This window comes from Thecamonas trahens (genome assembly GCF_000142905.1).
Source record: "Thecamonas trahens ATCC 50062 unplaced genomic scaffold supercont1.32, whole genome shotgun sequence".
NCBI lineage: Eukaryota > Apusomonadida > Apusomonadidae > Thecamonas > Thecamonas trahens.
In genome coordinates this window covers 44,791-64,985 of record NW_013657648.1, presented here as the reverse complement: position 1 = coordinate 64,985, position 20,195 = coordinate 44,791, and the positions used below count along the sequence as shown (strand labels likewise).

Here is a 20,195-nt window from a genome sequence, read left to right as displayed (position 1 = left end):
TGGGGCCGAGGTGGCTGCCACAGACTCGGAAGCGTCATTGTCTCTCACTCTCTCTCTCTCGTGCGCGCGAGAGGCAAGGAAGCGTAGCGAGCCGGTGCGGGCCGTTTTTTAAGCGAGGCGAGGCAAGCATGCCCAAGCAAGCGTTCAAAATCGAGTATGTTGTTGTATGAAGCGTGTGTGATGAGGTTGTGTGTGTTGTGATGGTGTGTGTGATGGCTGTGGCTGTGTGTGCGGTGGTATGGGTGGCCATGCGGGGCTTGTTCGGCGACGGTTCCGGGTTCGGACCGTCAGCGCCATGGCTGACGTGGAAGGCGGGAGAAAGGCGGTGACTGACGGGTGTATGGCTGTGTATGGACGGGCGAGCGGATGTGTAGAGAGTTCAAGGTGCTCAAGGAGTCATGGCAGAGGAACGAGAACGATGGGGCGGAGAAGAGGATGTGCTTCTGGAGCAAGTCGGCGGTCGAGTACGCGCTGCTCTCGCCAAAGTCGAAAACGCGGGCGTATTGGTCGGTCCTCCTCCTGCTGGTCATCTCGTACAACTCGGTCTTTGTACCGATGCGAACTACGTTTCCGGGCATGTGTCTGCCTGAAGTATGGTGGACCATTGATTATCTCGGCGACGTGGTGCTGCTGGTGGACATTTTCTGGCGGTTCTACGTTGGCTACTACGCGCTGGGTGTGGTGGTCACCACCCGCCGGCTTGTTGTTCGCAACTACCTCCACGGCTCGTTCCTGCTGGATCTTGTGGCGTCGCTGCCATTTGACTTTGCGCTGTACGACTGCCAGCCGCACGCGTTCATGCGGCTCAACCGGTTGCTGAGGCTCTACCACGTGCCGAACATCTTCCGATCGTGGGAGCAGTCGACGTCGCGACCTGTGGTGTTTCGGCTGACCAAGCTCTTCTGCGGCATCATGATGCTTGCGCACTGGACGGCTTGCGCGTTTTTTGCGACGGTCAAGCAGGAGAACAAGCGATTCGGTGAGGGCGGGTGGCCGCAGCCGGTCGGCACCGGGTGGCCGCAGGGCATGCAGACGCTGGTGACCAAGCCGGCGCACGAGGCGTATCCGCGGGCGCTGTTCTGGTGCATCACGCTGCTGACGGGCATGGGCCCCGACCACAACTCGCCCGACACCAATCTAGAGCTCGCGTTCTCGTTCGGCATGCTCTTCATCGGCATCTTTGTCTTTGCTTCCGTTATCGGTAACGTCGGAGACCTTATTTCGAACCGCAACGCCACCGGAGCCAAGTTCCGCAAGAAGCTCGACATTGTCAACCTGTGGATGCGGTACAAGGGCATCAATCCGGTGCTCCAGCAGCGGATCCGTAACTACTACCAGTACATCTGGCAGCGGCAGGCCGGCCTCAACGACGCCATCATTCTCTCTGACCTGCCGCTCCATCTGCGGGCCGACGTGTCGTCGGACCTCAACAAGGACATTTTGCGCAAAGTCTCGCTGTTTGAAAAGTGCGGCGACGAGTCGTTCTTGCAGGAGCTCACCCGCAAGCTCAAGCCCGAGGTCTACACGCCCAACGACTACATCATTCGCGAAGGCGACTTTGGCGCCTCGATGTACTTTATCACCCGTGGCATCGTCACCGTCGAGCTGGCAGGCGTGGGTAAGGTCAACACGCTCGGCGAGGGCTCATTCTTTGGCGAAGTCGCGCTGCTGATGAAGGCCAAGCGTAACGCGTCGATTATTGCCAAGACCTTTGTCGACGTCTTTGTTCTCCTCAAGGAGGATGTCGACGAGGCGCTCTCTGACTTTCCCGAGTACGCCATGGAGATCTACCGCATGGCCAACGACCTCGGGACCGAGGACCAGAACAAGGAAGTCCGCGAGGTCATGGCGCCCGGGGCTGAAGCCTTTGGTTCGCCGCCTGGCCCGGGACAGCCAGTCACGGCAGCGGTAGCGGGCGCGATGGACGCACCCGCACCCAACCTGGCCATGCCGTCGCCTGGGCCCGGGCTGCCTCTCGTCCGCGCCGCCGCCGCCCACGCCTCACAGCTGGTTGTCCCGCGGTCGGCGACGGCAACCACCATGCCGCTCTCGATGTTTTTCCGGGCGGTCGAGCAACTGACTGCACAGGCCTCGACCATCGGGCTGATGTCGCTCGATGACCTTGACTACACGTACGAGGTGCTCATGGGACTCATTGCTCAGATTATGGCGCAGCGGGGTTACGTGGCGTCGACCGGTGACGCCGCCGTCCCGTTCTCAGCCTTTGTCTCGGGCCAGCAGGCGACAGTCGCTGCCAGGACCAACCGCTCCTCGCGCAAGCTTGCCCGCGCCGTCTCGGACCGCCGCGGTTCGGGCGACTCGGGCTCGGCGCCCCGCGCTCCGCTTCCGGCTGTCTCCTCGACCGGGAGCGTCAATCGCGGCGTGCGCCGCAGGGGGTCCAGTCGCCGCCTCGACGACTCGACCTCAATGGAGATGTCGGACGAGGGCGAGACCGGTTTTGACGCTGCTGTCCATGCTCGCCGCGTAGCAGGCGGCCGCCGCAACCGCGTCGCCCCGGCGCCGCCCGCGTCGACCCGCGCCAATGCACGCGGTGGGACGACCACCGTTGTCTCGATCGAGTAATGTGTTTGAAGAGAGTGAAGGTCATTGTACGCGAGACACACACGCGCGGGTGCAGCATCGGCTAGTCAACAGGTTTGATCGGGGAGAGGCGGACGCGTGCGCCCTTGCGGCGGCGCATCTCTTCGAGGCGGGCTCGCGACGCCGGCGCGGGCGGGAGTGTTGCCCACAGATCGTTCGAGACCGGCGGCGATGGCGGGCGGTGATGGGGCGGAGGAGAGCGGCGAGGGTGAGGGCGAGTGGGAGCGGTGGGGGCCGGCGGTAGGGTGGAGGCGGTGAACGTGGTGGCAGGTTGCCTGCGAGGGGCAGGATCAGGGCTGGCGGCTACGGGCACTGGCGGAGCGCGGCGCGGCGGCGGCGGGTCTGGGACCGCAGGCGGGGTGCGCTGCAGGGCAGAGAGCGTGTGCGGCGGGAGCGCCTGGAAGTCGTCGAGCTCGCCGCGAAGCCGTGAAAGTGCGACACGAGTGCGACCGACCCAGAGCTGGGCCCGGACAAGCGAGGGGTCGGGCTCGCCGGAGAGGAGATCAGAGTCAACGGGCGGGTCAGGCTCGGTGACGTCCAGCCAGTCGCCGAGGCTAGTCTCGAGATCGGCGATGCGGGTGCGGAGGTCGGCAAGGCGGGCGCGGGCGGCGGCGAGGTCGGACTCGACGGCGACAGTCGCAGCCTTGAGGGTCTCGGTTAGGTTGACATCCGAGTCGCGTGGTGTGTGGCGGGCGCGGAGTAGTGTCCATGCCTCGCGCCAGAGGTGGGGCGAGGCGGCGATGGCGCTGGTTCGTGCGTCGTCGTGGACACGCGCCTTGGCAGCGGCGAGAGAAAAAACCGGACCGACGCCAGGCACGCTCGCCGCGGCGAGGTCGACCGCGAGCTCGGCGGCGGCGAGCTCCTCGCGCTCGGGACCGGTAAAACCGACCTGGCTCTTGGAAGGCTTGGGCGCAAGCGACGCGCGCGAGCGCGAGCCGCCTTTGAGCGACGGTGATCCACGATCACTGCGGCGGCCTGGCTTGCCTCGAGCACCGGACTTCGACTGCGCCGGTGGGCGCGACGGCGCTTGGGCTGGCGAGGACGTCTCGCGTGCAGCGGTGTGCGCAAGCGTTGCCAGTTGGAGTGAGAGCGCTTCGGTGACAAAGGTGGCGCCACCGGGCGCGGCATCGCGGAGCGCAACAGCAGCGGCTACGGTCTCGCCGCCGATGGAAGCAACGCCTGTCGCCTGTGTGTGGGCGAGCGTAACAGAGCCGTCAGCAATGCCGGCAGCTACCCAAAGCTGGCCACGGGCATCGCTTGGGCCAGCTGGTGCCGTGAACGGATTGGCCACGTCAGCAATCGGGGGCGGCCACGTAGCGGTCGTGAGGGCGGTATGAAGTCGGAGGGCAAAGACGACAGCAGCGCCGGGGTGTGAGAAGGAGAGAGTGTAGTACGGGCCGGATGCAGCCTCGAGCTGGCCGTGCAAGAGGCGGCGGAGGCGGTCGATGTGGACCTCGAGCGTGGCAAGCGCCTCGTGCATGACATCGCCAAAGGCGGCAAGGAGCGGAGCGGCGCCAATGACCTCGAGGGCGACAACAGTGAGTGAGCCCGATGCCGACCGCGCCATGACGCGGCCCTGCGCGGCTTGCGCAGTCTCCTTGGGCGAGCGGGTGCCGGGTGAGGGCGCGGCAGTGACAAAGCAGGTGTGGCGACCAAGAACGCGCGAGAGCTGCTGCTCGAGCGGCGCCGTGGCGTGAGCGCGCGTCGCGAGGACGCCCGTCAGCCGAGCCGTCCGCGTCTCGGCATCGGCCACCCGGGTGGCGAGGTGGTGGGCAGCACGGCTGAGCTGAACAGTTTGCAGCGCAAGCGGCTCGACAGCGGCAAACGATGACACAAGACTTGCGGCACGAAATCGGGCCGCGGCGGTATCGCTGATCTCGGGTGGTGCGGCTGGAGTCGCAGGCCCACCCGATCGGGAGCGGGCGGCTTTTTGGGTCGAGGTTTTGCCCCCGCCGCCTCGCGGCTTAGAGTCATCAGTAAGAGCGGCGGATTCAGCGGCAGCCGCGAGAGCATCGCGAACGACGGCTTTGCCGGCAACACCCTCGGCAACAGCGAGCATCATGCGGAGCTTGGCGGTGGTAACTTGCGACTCCAAGGCCAAGAGCCTCCGGACCGAGGGCGGAGCACGGGCGCCGAGGCCGCTGAGAGCCTTGGATCGGAGCTGCGATGCGAGGTCATCGAGGGTGCGGACGACAGGGCTGATGCGCTCCGGCGGCCCCGGCTCCGGCTCGGGCTCGGAGCCTGGCTCCGAGCCGTCGGCCAAAGTCGGGTCAGAGGCAGCAGCACGGAGGGCATCGACCTCGGTCCGAAGGGCGGCAAAGGCGACAACGTCAGCAGGATGCAGGTGTGGTGGGGCGCCAAACGCCAACTCGGCAACCATGCAGAGGTAGAGAGCGTTGACGAGCGGGGCCGAGGCAGCGAGCCAGTCGGCAGAACGGAGGAGGGCAGGGACGGACCAGGTGTCAAAGGCAGTCTTGAGCGCCATGCCAACCCGGCGGTGCGGCTCGGCGGTGGCGACAGCGGCAAGATCGAGCGAGGCTGCCGAGCCGGGGGCGGCAACAATGAGCGCTAGCAGCGCACCGCCGTCAGCGACCGCACGCCCGGTGTCAACCAGTGGCAAGGTAGGCGGTGGAATGCCAGCATCAGCGAGCACAGGTAGTGCGTCGGATATCAGGTCCGAGATAAACGCGGCGACGCCGACCATAAAGGCGTCAGCCAGCGCGGCGTCGTGGGCGAGGTTCGGCGCCAGCGGGATCGGGAGCGACGTGGCGTAGTGGCGCATGGCTATGCCAAATACGGCAGCGGCAACGGCGCGTGGCTCACCGGCGGCAACTGCGTGTGGCTCGACGTCGAGCGGCGGCAAGGTCGGAAGGGGCAGGAGGCGCAGGATGCGCTGCGAGCGACGGGGGCGGTGCTTGCCCTTGCGGCTCCGCTTCCGCTGCTTGGACTCATCCGACTTGTCTGGCTTGTCCGGCTTGACAGGCTGCTTCGAGGATCCTCTCAGTGAGGAGCCTGATGCTTTGTTGGCGCGCTTGGATTTGGTGGTGTGCTTGGCGCTGGACCTAGACTTGGACTTGGACTTGGAACCGGGCTTGGAGCTGGGCTTGGAGCTGGGCTTTGGCTTGCGACGGGTCTGCGGCTTGATGTCGCTGTTGTCGTCACTGGAGGCAGATGACGACGGCGATGATGACGAGTAGTCGGTGATCGAGTTCGTAGCCGAGGTAGGGACCGAGTGGGCGAGCGGATGCGAGGGCGGCGGAAAGGGAGCTGTGGCTGTGAACGAGCCGGTGTACTCGTCCCAGAGATCAGCCAGGAGGCGAAGGTTGCGACGAGCGGCCCGGGCACCCACGGGAGGGACGGAGAGTGGAAACTCCCTCCCATTCCCATGGACGTAGAAGACCTTGTACGATGGGATGAGTTGAGCCGTGGTCTGGGCCAGTGCCATTGAGTCGGCGAGCTGGCCCAGCGAAGTGACTCGCGGGTGCCGAGACGTCACAACGGACGTGATCCAGAGGCAGAGCGCGTGCTCGGTGGCACGCCCTCCCGGGCCGCGGAGCTGGACATGTGCCAGTTCCCGCTCTCGTAGTGCTCCACGTCTCGGCATGGCGTTGCCAAGGGTGGAGTGTGGGGTGCGCAGCGAGGAGGCGACTCCGTTGACGGGGAGAGAGTGCCGACAGCAGCGGGGCAAGGAGGGTCACGGTGGAGGCGGAGGGAGTGGGGGGTGTTGGTTGAGAAATTGATAAAATATTTGGAGGGACGTGTTTCGCGTCGAGATGAGGTTGGGACCGGCTCTGCGCGTCGTGTGTGGCATCGCCGCGGCCAGGCGAGGGTGGGTGGAATACACTGGTGGAAGGAGAGGGGAGGGGCTGAGGGTGATGTGGGGTGGGCAAGACTGTTGCACACAGCTGATGTAAAAAGTGGTGGGAGGGGAGATGAGGATGAAGCAGGTAGATGGAGGTGTGGGGAGATGGAGGGGGGAGGGGAGGCGGAAGGCTTCATGAAACATGGCCCAATTTCGTGATGCAGGCTCGCATCTTGCTGGGGAGCTGGAAACTGGGGCTTTACGGGAGATAGTGACCTAGCAAAGAATAATGGAGCAGAGGGATGTGTAGAGCAAGTACTGGCGAGTATAACATGGTGTTTGGAAAGGCATGGGTGGCTGAATACCAGCAGGGCAGGGCGCAGAAGGTAGCCGCGACCCGGTGCTTCACTCCGGATTTTCAAGAAGGTTCACGTCGGCGGGCATAAAATGCGACGGAATTTCGAGGGGGTGCAGGGCGAGCCAGACAGCAAGCAACAACCAACTCATCGGAGCTACTGAAAGCAAGAGAGTAACAAACAACAACAACACAAGAAACCATGGCTGCTAAGAACAACGGAGCTTCTGTGGGCATTGACCTCGGAACGACGTACTCGTGCGTCGGCGTGTGGCGCAACGATCGTGTGGAGATTATCGCCAACGACCAGGGTAACCGGACGACGCCGTCGTATGTGGCGTTTACCGACTCTGAGCGGCTGATCGGCGACGCTGCCAAGCTGCAGACGGCGATGAACCCGCGCAACACGGTGTTCGACGCCAAGCGGCTCATTGGGCGCGAGTACTCGGACCCGGCGGTGCAGTCTGACAAGGCGCACTGGCCGTTTGCGGTTGTGGATAAGGCGGGCAAGCCGATGATCCAGGTCGAGTACCAGGGCGAGAGCAAGACGTTCTCGCCGGAGGAGATCTCGTCGATGGTGCTGACCAAGATGAAGCAGGTGGCGGAGGCGTACCTCGGGACGGACGTGGGCAACGCGGTCATCACGGTGCCTGCGTACTTTAACGACTCGCAGCGTCAGGCGACCAAGGACGCCGGCACCATTGCCGGCCTCAACGTCCTGCGCATCATTAACGAGCCGACGGCGGCCGCGATCGCGTACGGCCTCGACCAGAAGGGCGGCGAGAAGAACGTGCTCATCTTTGATCTGGGTGGCGGTACCTTTGACGTTTCCGTCCTCACCATCGAGGACGGCATCTTTGAGGTCAAGTCGACTGCCGGTGACACCCACCTTGGCGGCGAGGACTTTGACAACCGCCTTGTCGACCACTTTGTGCGTGAGTTCAAGCGCAAGCACAAGAAGGACATCTCGGGCAACGTCCGCGCGATGCGCCGGCTCCGCACGGCGTGCGAGCGCGCGAAGCGCACGCTCTCGTCGTCGACCAACGCGTCGATCGAGATTGACTCGCTCTTTGAGGGCATCGACTTTTACACCTCGATCACCCGGGCTCGGTTTGAGGAGCTCAACCAGGACCTCTTCCGCAAGTGCCTCGAGCCTGTGGAGCGCGCCATCTCGGACTCGGGCCTGTCCAAGTCTGAGATCCACGAGATTGTGCTCGTGGGTGGCTCGACCCGCATCCCGCGGGTCCAGAAGCTGCTCTCGGACTACTTCTCGGGCAAGGAGCCGTGCAAGTCGATCAACCCGGATGAGGCCGTTGCCTACGGTGCCGCCGTCCAGGCCGCCATTCTCTCGGGCGACCACGACGATACCGGCAAGCTCAACGACCTGCTCCTCCTCGACGTCACGCCGCTCTCGCTTGGCCTGGAGACCGCCGGTGGCGTGATGACCAAGCTCATCCCGCGCAACACGACGATCCCGACCAAGAAGACCCAGACGTTCTCGACGTACTCGGACAACCAGCCTGGTGTCCTCATCCAGGTGTTTGAGGGCGAGCGGGCGCAGACCAAGGACAACAACCTGCTCGGCAAGTTCGAGCTGACCGGCATCCCGCCGATGCCGCGCGGCCAGCCGCAGATCGAGGTTGTCTTTGACATTGACGCCAACGGCATCCTCAACGTGTCGGCCCAGGAGAAGTCGACCGGCAACATCAACAAGATCCAGATCAAGAACGAGTCTGGCCGCCTCTCCAAGGAGGAGATCGAGCGCATGGTCTCCGAGGCCGAAAAGTACGCGGCCGACGACGAGAAGGTCCGCCAGAAGGTCGAGGCGCGCAACGGTCTCGAGAACTACGCGTACTCGCTCCGCTCCACCCTCCGCGACGACAAGCTCTCCATCCCCGAGGCCGACAAGACCACGCTCAACGCCAAGATCGACGAGGTCATCTCGTGGCTCGACTCGAACCAGGAGGCCGAGAAGGAGGAGTTCGAGCATCAGCAGAAGGATCTCGAGGGCGTCGCCAACCCGATCATCCAGAAGGCTGCCCAGGCTGCTGGTGCCGCCGGCGGTGCTCCGGGCGGCATGCCGGGCGGCATGCCTGGTGGCATGCCCGGCGGCATGCCGACGGGCGGTGCCGCTGCTCCGGGCGGATCTGGCGAGCCGACCATCGAGGAGATCGACTGAGGTAAATGATACCACCTTTTGGCCACATGTATGCCTTGTACGCTCCTGCCTGTTGCCGCTCAGGCGCCACCACTCAACTGCGCCAACGGCGGCATGTGGGCGACGTCGTCCGGGGCGCTTGTTCGACCTCCGCTGCACCGATCGCCACAGAGCCGCCAGCAGCCATGGCAGAGACAGCCTGCGGTTTGGGCGACGAGTTTGGGCATGCCTGTGGGTGGTAGGGAGTCCGGCTTGGGGGGGAGGAGGCGCTCGACCACGAGCGTACGCAGGAGTATGAGCAGGAGCAGGAGCAGGAGCAGGAGCCGAGGCAGGAGGCTGGAGCGGGCAGATGAGGCCGACAGGGCTGAGCGGGCTGAGCGGGGACGTTCCTTACCACCGCCTGGCGCTCACGAGACTGTGGCTCTGGCTGAGAGTGCCACTGGTCTGGGCGGGAGGCGTTGGGGCGAGGCCTCGGTCTGGGACGCGTCGTGGACGGACGGCTGGAGCCTGGGTGCCGGGCCCAGCCAGTGCACGGACAGCCATCGGGGGACGAGTCGTGGCAGGGAGGCGAGTCGTGGCGAGGGGTCGAGCCGTGGCGAGCGATCGCTGTCTCGCTCGTCGACAGCTGTGGGCTCGCGGTCACAGTCGCGGCCACGGTCGCGGTCACGGCGCCGGTCGCGGCCACGGTCACAGCGCCGGTCAAGAACGGTAGCAGACGTGGGATATGACGGCGGAGCCATTGTGGGCGTGCTTGACACTGCGTCCGAGGTCGAGGTTGTCCCGCTGGGTGGGGATGTGCGGTGGCAGATGGACATCGTATGGCGGCGTGCAGCTCGCCGTACGACAGGAGCTAGCAAGAGCGTGGTCATTCAGGGCGCGATCGGGCCGCAGTACGCACCAACAGCGCTGGACGTCGGGAGCTATCTCGAGGCTGTAGTCACGCCGCGGTGGGAGAGCGACGGCAGCCAGGCTGCTGCACCGCTGGTGTTGCGGTCGCTCGGGCGCGTCACCGTCGAGCCGGTCATGGGCAGGACGGTGGACAAGCTCGTCGCGCGGGGGCACGCCGAGTTTCGGCTCTACTCGCCCGTTCACGCCGAGGTTGTCCTTCGGCTTGATCGCGCCAAAATGGACGTACTTGCTGTTCCGCACACCACGCGCGACCGGCCGACCACTCGCCGTGAGCTCTGCGCCGCTCGCCTCGCCCGGGCCGAGCTCAACAGCCACATGGCTGTCGCCTATGTCGGTGACGTCGACATGGAGCTGGCTGTCGATGCGAGCACCCACCTGCCGCTTGTGGCAAAGAACAGGTTCCAGCGCGATCTGCTCGTGCTCACGCTTGGCGCGCTGCGAGCCGCGAACTCTGTCCCGTCGTCGTCCAGCTCGTCGAGCGGGTCCGAGTCGATGGCGGACGGGAGTCTCTCCGACTCGTACGAGCAGCTGGTCGGTCCCTCGCAGACCTGGGCCACCCTGCTCTCTGTGTCAATGTCGAGCACATCCGACGACGAGTCGTCATCATCGTCCTCATCATCATCGTCATCATGGACATCGTCGTCCGGCTCTCCCCAAGACGACTCTGCCTCGTCGTATTCGTTCTTCTCGTCATCAACGCGGTGACGATCCGTCCGTGATATGTCCCCCCCCCCCTCCTCGTAGCCATCATCAAAAGAACAGCCCACATCTGAATATCCTGTTGCCGAGGCTGGCGTATTGACATGTGGGCACAGAATGGGTGAGAGAGCGAGAGTGTTGGGCATCGAACTGGCCAGCGCCGGGCGAGTCGCAGTCCAGCACACCCGCCCCCGCTCTGCCTAGCCAACGCACGGCTGCGGCAGCACGCCACCCAACTCCCCCCCTCCCCCCCGCCCCCCTCCTCCCACCAACCCACCCGCTCTACCCACCATGGCGAGCGGAGAGGGCAGCAGTGCGGCTATGCGTGCCTTTGGCGCCGACTTTGCCGAGGCCGACTGCCTCATGCTTGCCGAAGTGGCCACTGTTCTGAAGCAGCAGGCCGATGCCCATGAGGAGGCTCTTCGCGCAGGGACCACCAGCGAGGGTCTGAAGGAGTACGTACCGTGGGTGGGTGGATGGGGGTATGGGGTGGGGGGTGGAGGGGTTGTGGCTGTGTGTGTGGGGGGGGGGAGGGGGGGGGGGGGGAGGGAGGGAGGGGGGTGATCCCCCTAGGAGAGGAGGGGAGCAGTTGTGGGGTGGTGGGCATGGACATGGGTATATTCATGGGTATGGTCATGGTCATGGCCATGGTCATGGTCATGGTCATGGTCATGGTCATGGTCATGGTCATGGTCATGGGGAAGGAAATAGTGTGTTGAAGTTGCCCATGGTGGTGTATGCTGCCCCTCCTCAGTGGGTACGGCCATGGCGGACGTGTCGTGACCGGGCATCGCGTGGACTCACATGATGCTCTTCTACTTGGCTCTGTTGCTGTGGGGCTACGGTGGTGGGTGGGCGCGGACAGCACGTTCCTCAAGACGCTCGAGTATGCGCAGCGGTTCAACCACATCACCGAGATGCAGTCGATCATGGACACCCGGACCATGCTCGAGCAGGCCGGCCTCGAGCCTGTTCAGCTGGCGGCCATGGCCAATCTTATGCCTCGCTCTGTGGCAGAAGCTCGCTCGCTCATCCCCTCGCTCACAGAGCGTGCTTGCTCAGACGATGTCCTCGAGGGCCTCATCAACCGCCTCCAGGAGCTGCAGCGCATGTAGGCATGTAGTTTCAGATCTTGTACCACCACTACTACTACTACCCCCACCACAGTCAAAGACACAATCAATGTCATCATCCCCTCTCCGCCATCCCCACCATCCCCCCCCCCCCCCCCCGCCGTGGCCCGGCCACGCCCGCCACCGCCACCACCTCTCCCTCCCCCGCCCCACCCCCCGCCCCCTCCCACCCCCCCCCACCGCCCCCCTGCCCACTTCCACTCGCACCATGACCACCCCTCCTACAGATATCGACACTGTCGAAGTCATCCACCCAGGCATCTCTCCGGTCTCCCGAACCTTTGCCTGTGCCCTCATCACCCTCGTCAACGACGGCGTCGACCAGGTGGCGGTACGCCTCCCCCTCCCCCTCTCCCCCTCTCCCCCCTCCACATGGACAACACGTGGATATCATCTTCGCTACTAACATTCCCGCCTTATCTCTCCTGTGCAGGCGGAAAAGGCCCTGCTCCTCACCAACAGCTCGCTCGAGGCGGCGAGGCAGTGGCTCGAGGTGCACAAGGACGATGAGGAGATTGGGCGGCCGCTGGCGGCGCATCTGCTGCCCGGAAGAATGAGCCAGCCGCAGAGGATGGCGATGCGGCTCGGTGGAACGCCACTGAGGCTGGATACTTCCATGGATGTAGAGTACTCGGATCATGGCTTCCACAAGCCGCCGCTACCCGCAAGTCCCGACCGCACTGGTGGGCCTGCACCCACATTCGACGGGCGTGCCTCTCCGGTCAGGTACGCTTCGATGCTTGCCCATCGCCTGGCTTCGCCACGGCATGCCCGCCCCACGCCCTTCCCGCCGCAGACCATGCTCGTTCCACCCTCGCCGCAGGCCGTCTTTACCTTTCCTTACGCGCCGCTTGCCTCGCCGCGGCCACCACAGGCCCAACAAGCGCAGCAAGCCCCGCCCTCGCCCGGCGCCTTTGGCTCACCGCCGCACTCGCCGCAAGCCTCGCGCCGCCGCCCGCATCTGGCCTACCCACTCGCTGTCGCACACGCCCAGCCAGTCTCATCGGCCTGGATGTCGCTCGGCGCGTCCAAGCCGCCGCTGCCTATGGGCTCGCCCTCGGCCGCCTCGCCGCTCGCCTACCCGGCCCTCTTCCACCAACGCCTCCTCTCGCCGCGGCACTCGGCGCTCACCCCGCATCCGCTCGCGGCCTTTCCCGCCACCGCCCCCCCTCGCCCGCTCTTCGCCGCCTCGGACGACGACTCGTCGTCCGAGTCGGACTCGTCCATCTGAAGCCCGTAGCCCACAAACGCATTCCCCAGCCCAGCCCTTGGTCCATGATGCATCGCTCGTTTACGCCTCCCCGCCCGACGTCCACCACTACAAAGAGACATCGCTCGATAGCAGCAGCCGCACACCCTCGCCTTCCAGAGCCACCAGGGCCGCTGCCGCCACCTCGGGCGCATCAGACACCGCTACATCCTCCAACACCGCCACCGACCAGCCTTCTTCCAGCGCCGCCCTTGCTGTTGCCGCCACCGCGCCCTCTGTTGCCATCCCGGCCACATGCACTTCTGTGATCCTCGCAGCGTCCAGTGCCCGCCGCACCTCGCCTCCAGACACTTGCACCGCCCCCGATCCGTCATCGGCACCGGCATCCACCACCAGCGCGTCCTGCGCACAGAGGCAGAGCGGCAACACGTCGACAAGACTTCCATCGTCGCCAGCGATCATATTCTCCTTGATCATCGTCGGCAGCGGCAGCTTGGCGAGCGAGGCGTGCCACTCGCACTCTCTACGCCGCCCGCTTTCCACGAGATGGCCAGCCGTCACCGAATTGCGGGCATCAGCGAGTGGCTGCGTGTCGTCGGGGTCATCGGCCGCGGCTGAGGCCGCCGGTGCGGCGCAAGGCGCCATAGCAAAGAGACAGAGCGCGTAAGCACCGGAGGCTCGCAGCTTGGACAGAACCGTGACCAGACGCCCGTCTTCATTGTACGAGAGTCCGCAGGCAATGAGCGCTGTCCGTGTCCGTCGTGGCGGCGGTGTCGTCATGGCCGAGCACAACGGCGTCGAGTGGCTTGGCCGCCCGCGCCGGCGGCTGGCTGCTGGCTGGACGACGGTGACAGGGCTGATGGCGACGGCCACAGGGGAATGCCGGTTCTTGTTTTAACTCTGCCGCGAGGCATTGGCTATTGGGTGCGCGGCTTAGCGGCGACGCGCCCGCCGTGCCCGCCGTCCGCCTTCGCTTCGCTGGACAACGCACGCCGGGCAGAACCACTCGTCGTCCGAGTCGCCGACGGTGATGCCGAGGCAGGCCGAGTGGTAGACCTTGGGGCAGCCTTCGCAGACGATGAGCGAGCCACGCTTGTTGCAAATGTGGCAAGTCTCATCGTGGTTGCCCGACGACTCGTCGTCGTCGTCATCGTCGTCATCGGCGTCGGACCAATCGCCGTCGTCGTCGTCGGAGAGGGCATCGTCGTCGTCGTCGTCGTCCGAGCCGACCATGTCCTTGTGGGAGCGGCGCTTGGCGCGCTCGGCGCGAGAGAGCTTCTTGGGGCGCCCGATACCGGCGTTGATGGCGCGGGCGGCGCGGCGCGAGGCGGCGCGCGACTCGAGGCCTGCGCCCGGCGACGACTCGCGGGTTTCTGAGCGAGATGAGCGCCGCGACGACGAGCCGCCGCGAAGCGCGCGCTTGTTGCGGCGAGCCTCGCGTCGGGCCTCCTCGGCTTCCCAGCCCGCGTTGCGGTAGTTGGCCAGCTCTGCGGCAACCGGGTCAGCAGCGTCATCGAGCTCGTCGTCGGTGCGCCGGGCGGAGCGGCGGACGAGGCCGGCGTCGATCTGCTCCTGAAGATGGACCTTTTCGGCGGCGGCGGCGGCCGACTCGGCGGCGGCCGACTCGGTCTCCTCGAGAACGAGCTGGATGCCGCGGCGGAAGCGCTCGAGCCGGGCGCGGAGCTTGCGCTCGACCACGCCGAGCGGCGAGAGCGCGTCGAGGAGCTTGCCCAACTCACGCATTGACGAGTACGAGCGGATCTCGCGCTTGGCCACGTCGAGGAAGAGGAGCGAGCCCTCGTTCTCGAGCACCATGTACTTCCGTGAGCGGCGGTCTTCGCCGAGCCAGTGGCCGCGAACGGCCACAGACTGATACCGCGAGAGGTTCTTGAGCTCAGCCTCCTCGCGGGCGCGGAGGTAATCATCGCGAGCCGCAAGGAGCGCGCTCTGATACTCGCCACTGAGCTTGACGGCCTCGGACTTCATCTCCTCCACACGCTCGTGGAGCGCGTCTGCCTCACGGCGGTACGCCTCCATCGCCTTGTTGTAATCGAGCGTCTCCAATCGCGACGCGCCCGGGCCTGGCTGCTCTGGCTCCGGCAGCGACCGTAGCTGCCGCCGGAGCTCGCGGATCTTGACCTGGATGCCTTCCGGCAGCGATTTGGACGGCGTCGGCGGGACAGTGGCCATCGGCACCGGCTCGTCGCCAGGCTTGTTGAACGCAGACTTGCCACGGCCGGAGCCGAGCGCAACCGATGAGCCGCGGTCGTCGTCGTCGTCATTTTCGTCGTCGTCGTCGTCCGAAGACGAGCCGTCGTCGTCGACATCGTCGGGCACCGCCAGCGACGGGCTCGGCAGCTTGTCGAGGCCAGCAGCGGTGTAGGTGGCATGGAGCTCCTCGATGGCAGCCTCAGCCTTCTCCTTCAGCTCCTCCAGCTCCTTCTTGCCCTTGGCCCGCAGCGAGCCGCGCTCCTTGGCGGCCTCGGCGATGCTCGTGTGCAGCAAGCGTGAGTCAAGCATAATGTCGGTGATAGCGGTGAGGAGGAGCGCGTGGCCGGCGCGCCCAAGCGCCGCCGCAATGGTCGCCGCTCCCGGCAGCTCGCCTCCGACCAGGAGAGGCGCAAGGACGGCCGGTGTCTCGCCGTCGAGCTCGGCGACATAGTCGGCGGCAAAGACGGCGAGCGCGTAGTGCCAGGTCGAAAAGTTGACCGAGGTCACCGCCGACGTTGACTCGCGGGTGAGCGCGTCGGCGCCAAAGAGCTCGGCGTACACACTCGGCGCGTGCTCGCGGATGCGGGCGCCAAGCGCCTGGTGCTGGGCCGGCGTGAGAATGAGGTCGAGGAGCGCAATGTAGGTGTAGACCAGGAGCGGCGCAGTGCCATCGTCGGCGTCGTCGGTATCGACGGTGTCGATGGCGCGGAGAAGGGCTGGGAACGAGTACGGCTCGAGCGCAATCTCGTCGGCAAAGCGGACGAGAAAAGCCCAGGCAGCCACAAGCTCCTGCTCGGCCTCGCCGGTGTACACCAGCGTACCGGGTTCGGGCTGCTGGTCGGCCGGTAGCGGCGGGAGGAGGGCATCTGCGACAAAAATAGGCTTGGCCGGCGCCTCCTTGTCCAGCGCGTGCGAGGTCGGCGGCAGCGACTCGAGGTACTTGGTCCGCTTGTCGGCGACCTCGGTGGCGCGGTCAGCGACCCGCTTGCGCTTAAATGCGTTGTACTTGGCGGCGCGGTCGGCGGCGTCGGCGGCGAGCACAACCGGCGGGAGGTTAAAGTCCTCGCAGAGGTCCTGGTGCACGACCCACGGCGCGCCGGCCCACGGCTCGCGCGACGCGTGCAGCATCATCAGCGTCCGGATGGCGGCGTTGGGCATCGGGCACCAGCCGGTGACTCGGCCGAGCCGTGTCACCTGCGAGCTGAGGCACGAGACAGAGACCGGCTTGCCGGCGTCGTCGTTCAGCTCGTTGAGGGCAAGCACGAGCTGCTGCTCGATGCCTTCGGCCGGTGGCAGACGGACAATAGGCATGCCCGGGGGCAGCTTGCCATGATCGGTGACGGTAGCGCCAAGCGGGAAGGAGAGGCCCGTCGCGGGCAGCATCCGCCACGTTGGGCGGCAAAAACTCTGCGGCGACCGAGACGACGTCGCTGACCCAAAAGCCGGTCTTGAGCACAGCACGAACGGCGGTGATGACCTTGTTGAGCGGACCGATCTTGCCATGAATGACAGCCGCGGCCGTCGTCAGCGTATGAACCGAGAACTCCGCCAGAGCCTCCTCTGCCTCGGCCTCCGAGTAGAGAGCCTCAACAAAGTTGAGACCTTGCTTGCCCGTAGCAGCGCATGTAAAGTGACGAGTTCTGTAGAACTCAATGCGAGCGCAATACTCTTCGTACGTCTCAAACACTTCGCCTGTGTACGAGATTTGAAAGAGCGGCGGAGGAAGAAGCGTGACCGATGGGAGAGGGTGGGGCAGCGGGTGGAGAGGCACAGGCGCTCCCTTGAAGTGCGGCATGGTTAGAGGTTAGCAGACCGTCTGCCTGTCTCTGTCTATGACTTGCGCGAGCTAAGTGGTGGCCTTGATCAAACGCACTACTTTCTTGTCTTCTTCTTGGTCGTAGTCTTGTGGCTGACCAATGTCCGTCGTCCAAGCCTCTCCCTTCCTCAAAGAAGTCGTGTGTCCGGGGATGCTACCGCTGTCGCTCGTCGTCAGTCACTCTCCAGCAATTCGCTTGTTGGCCATTGCTCCGCTGGCGGATGTGGTAGATTCTTCGGTCGGAGAAAAAAATTAGCTCCATCGCTCCTCCTCCCCCCCCCCCCTCCCCCTCCCACACACACATGCTCCATGCTGAAGTAGTGACAGCATGTGCATCAGTATGGGAGTGTGTTGTCGTGGCGGTTATTGTGAAGTTTGTTTTTTTGCTTCACCTCGCAGCTGCAGATCTGCCCGGCAACGTGGCTTGCCGTCACGATCGCGACTTGCCACCCTGAGGCTCCAGAGCGATCGACCGCTCCCACAGTGTGTCGTCGTTGACCTCTCCAGCGCCGTCCAGAACCTGAGCAAAGAGCTCCTGGACGCGCGGGACTTCGATAAAGGCGTAGCTTGCGTCTTGCCACCGGAGCGCCGACACGACGATGCGGGCCTCGCGGACGGCGCGCTCGGCGGACTTGGCGTTGGCTGAGACCATGGTCAGGTCCGAGAGGACAAGGCCGATAAACGGGACGACTGGCTCGTCCGGCCGGCGTGCAGCGGCGGCAAGCTCGCTCCGATACGCCGCCGAGTTGTTGGTCATGGCCATCAGCACCTGCAGCTGGTCAAGATCGGCCTCGGCCTCGGACGAGACGTAGTTCCAGGTCAGCTTGAGCCGCTTGAGCGCCGATGAGTTGAGCGCTGCGGTGACCTCCATAACTCCGTTGTAGTTGCGGATGCGGCGGAGCTCGGTGGCGATGCGGATGAGGTTTTCGATCATGGCTGCACGAGCCATGGCGTCGTCTTCGGCGAGCACCGCGTGCTGGTACTGCCGCACCGAGGTTTCAAAGTGGTGCGTGTTGGCCGCGACCGACTCGCAGCTTGCCCGTGCCGCGAGCAGCAGCTCGCCGGGCACGATCTGGCGGTAAAGCGCAGACTCGAGGAGCGTGATCTGCCGCGCCATCTCCACCGGGTGGACCGAGTGGAGCGAGACGTTGTACAGCGAGCCGTCTGGCCGCGGGCACGCCGTCGGCGGCAGAACCACCGGCGGCGCCACCTCGCGCTGGATCCACCCGTCGAGCTGGCGGTTCATCGCCCGCTCTAAATGCCCGGCATCCACCGTCCATGAGCGGTGAGTTGCAAGTGCGTTGACAAAGGCGGCCAGGAGCTCAGCCTCGGGCGTCCGCCGTGAGCCAAACTCGGGCAGGCCGAGCGAGAGCCACCGCTCGAGGATGGCAAATGCCGCCGCTTGGTGGCGACCGCCGCGAGCCCACCCTTGCGGGTGCCGGCCCGAGCTGATCGGCGCCAGCATCAGCCGTGGCGCCATGCTTGCGTTGCGAGTCTCGCCAGTGTAGAGCGAAAAAAGCGGCGGAGCGGTAAACGCTACCAGCAGGAGCTCGAGCGCGTCGAGTGGCGCCACGCCCGACCATCGCGACATGACAATAAAGCCGTCGACAAGTTCGAGGGCGCGCGTATGCTGCGGCGACCCGCGCCGAGCAGAGAGGCCGGCCACCACATCGGCGTCGCCGACCATGTACACAAACATGCCTGCGAGCGACGCGCCGTCAAGCGGCGGCGATGCCGGCGACGTCGACGACGCCGATGCCACGTCGGCTTCGCTTACCTGCCGGAACGAGCCAGCGAGCACATCGCTGCGCTCTTCAGCGGCATGTACCCGCTCTAGCCGCGCGCAGAGCACAGCGTAGCCGAGCTGGGCAAGCCGCGCAGCGTGCAGCTCTCGGCGGAGACTCCGTCGCTGAGCGAGCTCAGTCTCGGTCTGCTCATTCAGCGCGGTGACAACAGTCGCGAGCGACGGTGCAGTCGGCCGCTTGCGCGGGCGATCGACCGTAGGCGCCGGCGGCAGCGTGCCAATGAGCGGCGAGGTCTCGCCGCGGTTGAGCGACGACTCCGAGGCTGTGGCCGAGCAAAAGCCTCCGCACTCGTGCGACAGCGACGAGCCGCTCCCCTCCGACGACGTCGATGCCGACCGGGTCGATCGCGAAATGCGCGAAAAGGTCGATGGAAGGCGGGCCGAGACCGGGCCAAGCGTCCGCCGCTCGGTCCGGCCGTCGACCAGCACACTGCCGCCGTCGGTCCTCTGGCTCGCCTGTCGGGTCAGGAGCTTCATGAGGTAGAGGAGCTCGGACGAGAGCGCGATGAGCTTGTTGGAGGCGCGGCAGATGACATAGTTGCCGAAAAAGAGCAGCGTGATGACGAGGACCATGAGCAGGAGGTTGTACAGGGCCTGGGTTTTCTCGCGGGCCGAGACGTCAAAGACGACCCGCAGTCGGCCGTTTGCCGAGTACACGTACGCCACAAAAGAGGCGCGGGTATGGTCCAGCGGCTCGAGTGAGCCGCGTAGCAGGCGCGAGTCCTCCTCAATGGCGATGACGTTGACGTTGGGCGACGAGTAAGAGGTGACAAAGGCATCGAGCGCAAAGTCGCGCTGCGGCGCGGTCGAGTTACCGAGCGAGGCATCGAGCATTGCGACTGCAGACGTGGCAAACGAGTTCCACGCCGGATCCGCCTGGAGCAGCGAAGTGGCAAGGAAAGAACGAGCACAATGGCGGTCACCTTGTTGGTTGTCGACCGGTTGAGATCCGAGCCCGGGAACCGCGAGGTCCTCACGCGCGCCAGCGCCTCGCCGGCCGTCGCCGACGAAGCCACCTCATCCAACGAGTCTGCAGCATTTGGCGGGAGCTTGAGGATTTTCTCCATCCGCACCAGCGAGAGCAAGCGTGCTAGACGGGAAGCGATGCGAGCAGCACGACCAGCACGAGCAACGACGAGACCACCGATGGCGGAGAGGAGATTGTAGCCAAAGAGCAAGCAAAAGTCTGGAAGAAAGGACAGGAGAGTGACGAGATCCAACCAAAAGAAGAAGGAGAAGACATACTCTGGCGTAGCGTAGCACTCTGCCACCAGTTCGCCGACAAAGGCAAAGAAGACCACAATCTTCAGAACCAACAGAGCGTAGACAGCCTGAGACTGATTCGGGTCAGGCGCTCCCGCCAAGACCACCACATCGTCCACAAACAGGACATACACCGTAAGGAGGACAATCACTCCTGCTGCAACTGTAGAGTCTAGCAGCTTACGCAGCGCTGTCTGTGAGGGGAGTCGCATAGCGGGTGGGGTGGGGTGGGGG

At 65.1% G+C, this 20,195-nt stretch overlaps 8 protein-coding genes across 8 annotated transcripts; 5 read left to right on the top strand and 3 right to left on the bottom strand.

Moving 5' to 3' along the window:
- The first annotated feature begins 49 nt into the window (after positions 1–49).
- AMSG_06970 (cyclic nucleotide-binding protein) lies at positions 50–2,584 on the top strand. The gene is made up of 2 exons (XM_013901012.1): positions 50–154; positions 375–2,584. The coding sequence occupies exons 1-2, from the start codon at positions 129–131 to the stop codon at positions 2,581–2,583; spliced, it is 2,235 nt and encodes a 744-aa protein (XP_013756466.1). The 5' UTR covers positions 50–128; the 3' UTR covers position 2,584.
- A 60-nt stretch (positions 2,585–2,644) lies between these two features.
- On the bottom strand, positions 2,645–6,205 carry AMSG_06969 (uncharacterized protein; the record flags this gene model as incomplete). Its single annotated transcript, XM_013901011.1, has 2 exons — positions 2,645–2,701; positions 2,909–6,205. The coding sequence occupies 2 exons, from the start codon at positions 6,203–6,205 to the stop codon at positions 2,645–2,647; spliced, it is 3,354 nt and encodes a 1,117-aa protein (XP_013756465.1).
- Positions 6,206–6,894: 689 nt separating this feature from the next.
- Positions 6,895–8,953, top strand: AMSG_06968 (hsp71-like protein). The gene has a single exon (XM_013901010.1). It carries the CDS (start codon positions 6,961–6,963, stop codon positions 8,935–8,937), a length of 1,977 nt encoding a protein of 658 aa, XP_013756464.1. The 5' UTR covers positions 6,895–6,960; the 3' UTR covers positions 8,938–8,953.
- Positions 8,954–8,967: 14 nt separating this feature from the next.
- AMSG_06967 (uncharacterized protein) lies at positions 8,968–10,530 on the top strand (the record flags this gene model as incomplete). The annotated part of the gene is made up of 2 exons (XM_013901009.1): positions 8,968–9,057; positions 9,562–10,530. 2 exons carry the CDS (start codon positions 8,968–8,970, stop codon positions 10,528–10,530), a joined length of 1,059 nt encoding a protein of 352 aa, XP_013756463.1.
- A 270-nt stretch (positions 10,531–10,800) lies between these two features.
- AMSG_06966 (uncharacterized protein) lies at positions 10,801–11,712 on the top strand. The gene is made up of 2 exons (XM_013901008.1): positions 10,801–10,979; positions 11,390–11,712. Exons 1-2 carry the CDS (start codon positions 10,816–10,818, stop codon positions 11,637–11,639), a joined length of 414 nt encoding a protein of 137 aa, XP_013756462.1. The 5' UTR covers positions 10,801–10,815; the 3' UTR covers positions 11,640–11,712.
- Positions 11,713–11,865: 153 nt separating this feature from the next.
- AMSG_06965 (uncharacterized protein) lies at positions 11,866–12,919 on the top strand (the record flags this gene model as incomplete). The annotated part of the gene is made up of 2 exons (XM_013901007.1): positions 11,866–11,988; positions 12,091–12,919. The coding sequence occupies 2 exons, from the start codon at positions 11,866–11,868 to the stop codon at positions 12,886–12,888; spliced, it is 921 nt and encodes a 306-aa protein (XP_013756461.1). The 3' UTR covers positions 12,889–12,919.
- A 56-nt stretch (positions 12,920–12,975) lies between these two features.
- On the bottom strand, positions 12,976–16,873 carry AMSG_12022 (uncharacterized protein; the record flags this gene model as incomplete). The annotated part of the gene is made up of 3 exons (XM_013901099.1): positions 12,976–13,613; positions 13,812–16,401; positions 16,469–16,873. The coding sequence occupies 3 exons, from the start codon at positions 16,871–16,873 to the stop codon at positions 12,976–12,978; spliced, it is 3,633 nt and encodes a 1,210-aa protein (XP_013756553.1).
- Positions 16,874–17,255: 382 nt separating this feature from the next.
- AMSG_06962 (uncharacterized protein) lies at positions 17,256–20,173 on the bottom strand (the record flags this gene model as incomplete). The annotated part of the gene is made up of 2 exons (XM_013901006.1): positions 17,256–19,574; positions 19,610–20,173. 2 exons carry the CDS (start codon positions 20,171–20,173, stop codon positions 17,325–17,327), a joined length of 2,814 nt encoding a protein of 937 aa, XP_013756460.1. The 3' UTR covers positions 17,256–17,324.
- Positions 20,174–20,195: the final 22 nt, after the last annotated feature.

What these genes read in the sequence shown, in the direction of transcription:
- AMSG_06968 (XM_013901010.1), top strand. Translation starts at nt 6,961, where the DNA reads ATGGCTGCTAAGAACAACGGAGCTTCTGTGGGCATTGACCTCGGAACG.
- AMSG_06966 (XM_013901008.1), top strand. Translation starts at nt 10,816, where the DNA reads ATGGCGAGCGGAGAGGGCAGCAGTGCGGCTATGCGTGCCTTTGGCGCC. An exon ending in ACCAGCGAGGGTCTGAAGGA is followed by an intron (nt 10,980 to 11,389) that starts GTACGTACCGTG and finishes GGGCGCGGACAG; the next exon opens with CACGTTCCTCAAGACGCTCG.
- AMSG_06970 (XM_013901012.1), top strand. Translation starts at nt 129, where the DNA reads ATGCCCAAGCAAGCGTTCAAAATCGA. An exon ending in AAGCAAGCGTTCAAAATCGA is followed by an intron (nt 155 to 374) that starts GTATGTTGTTGT and finishes GCGGATGTGTAG; the next exon opens with AGAGTTCAAGGTGCTCAAGG.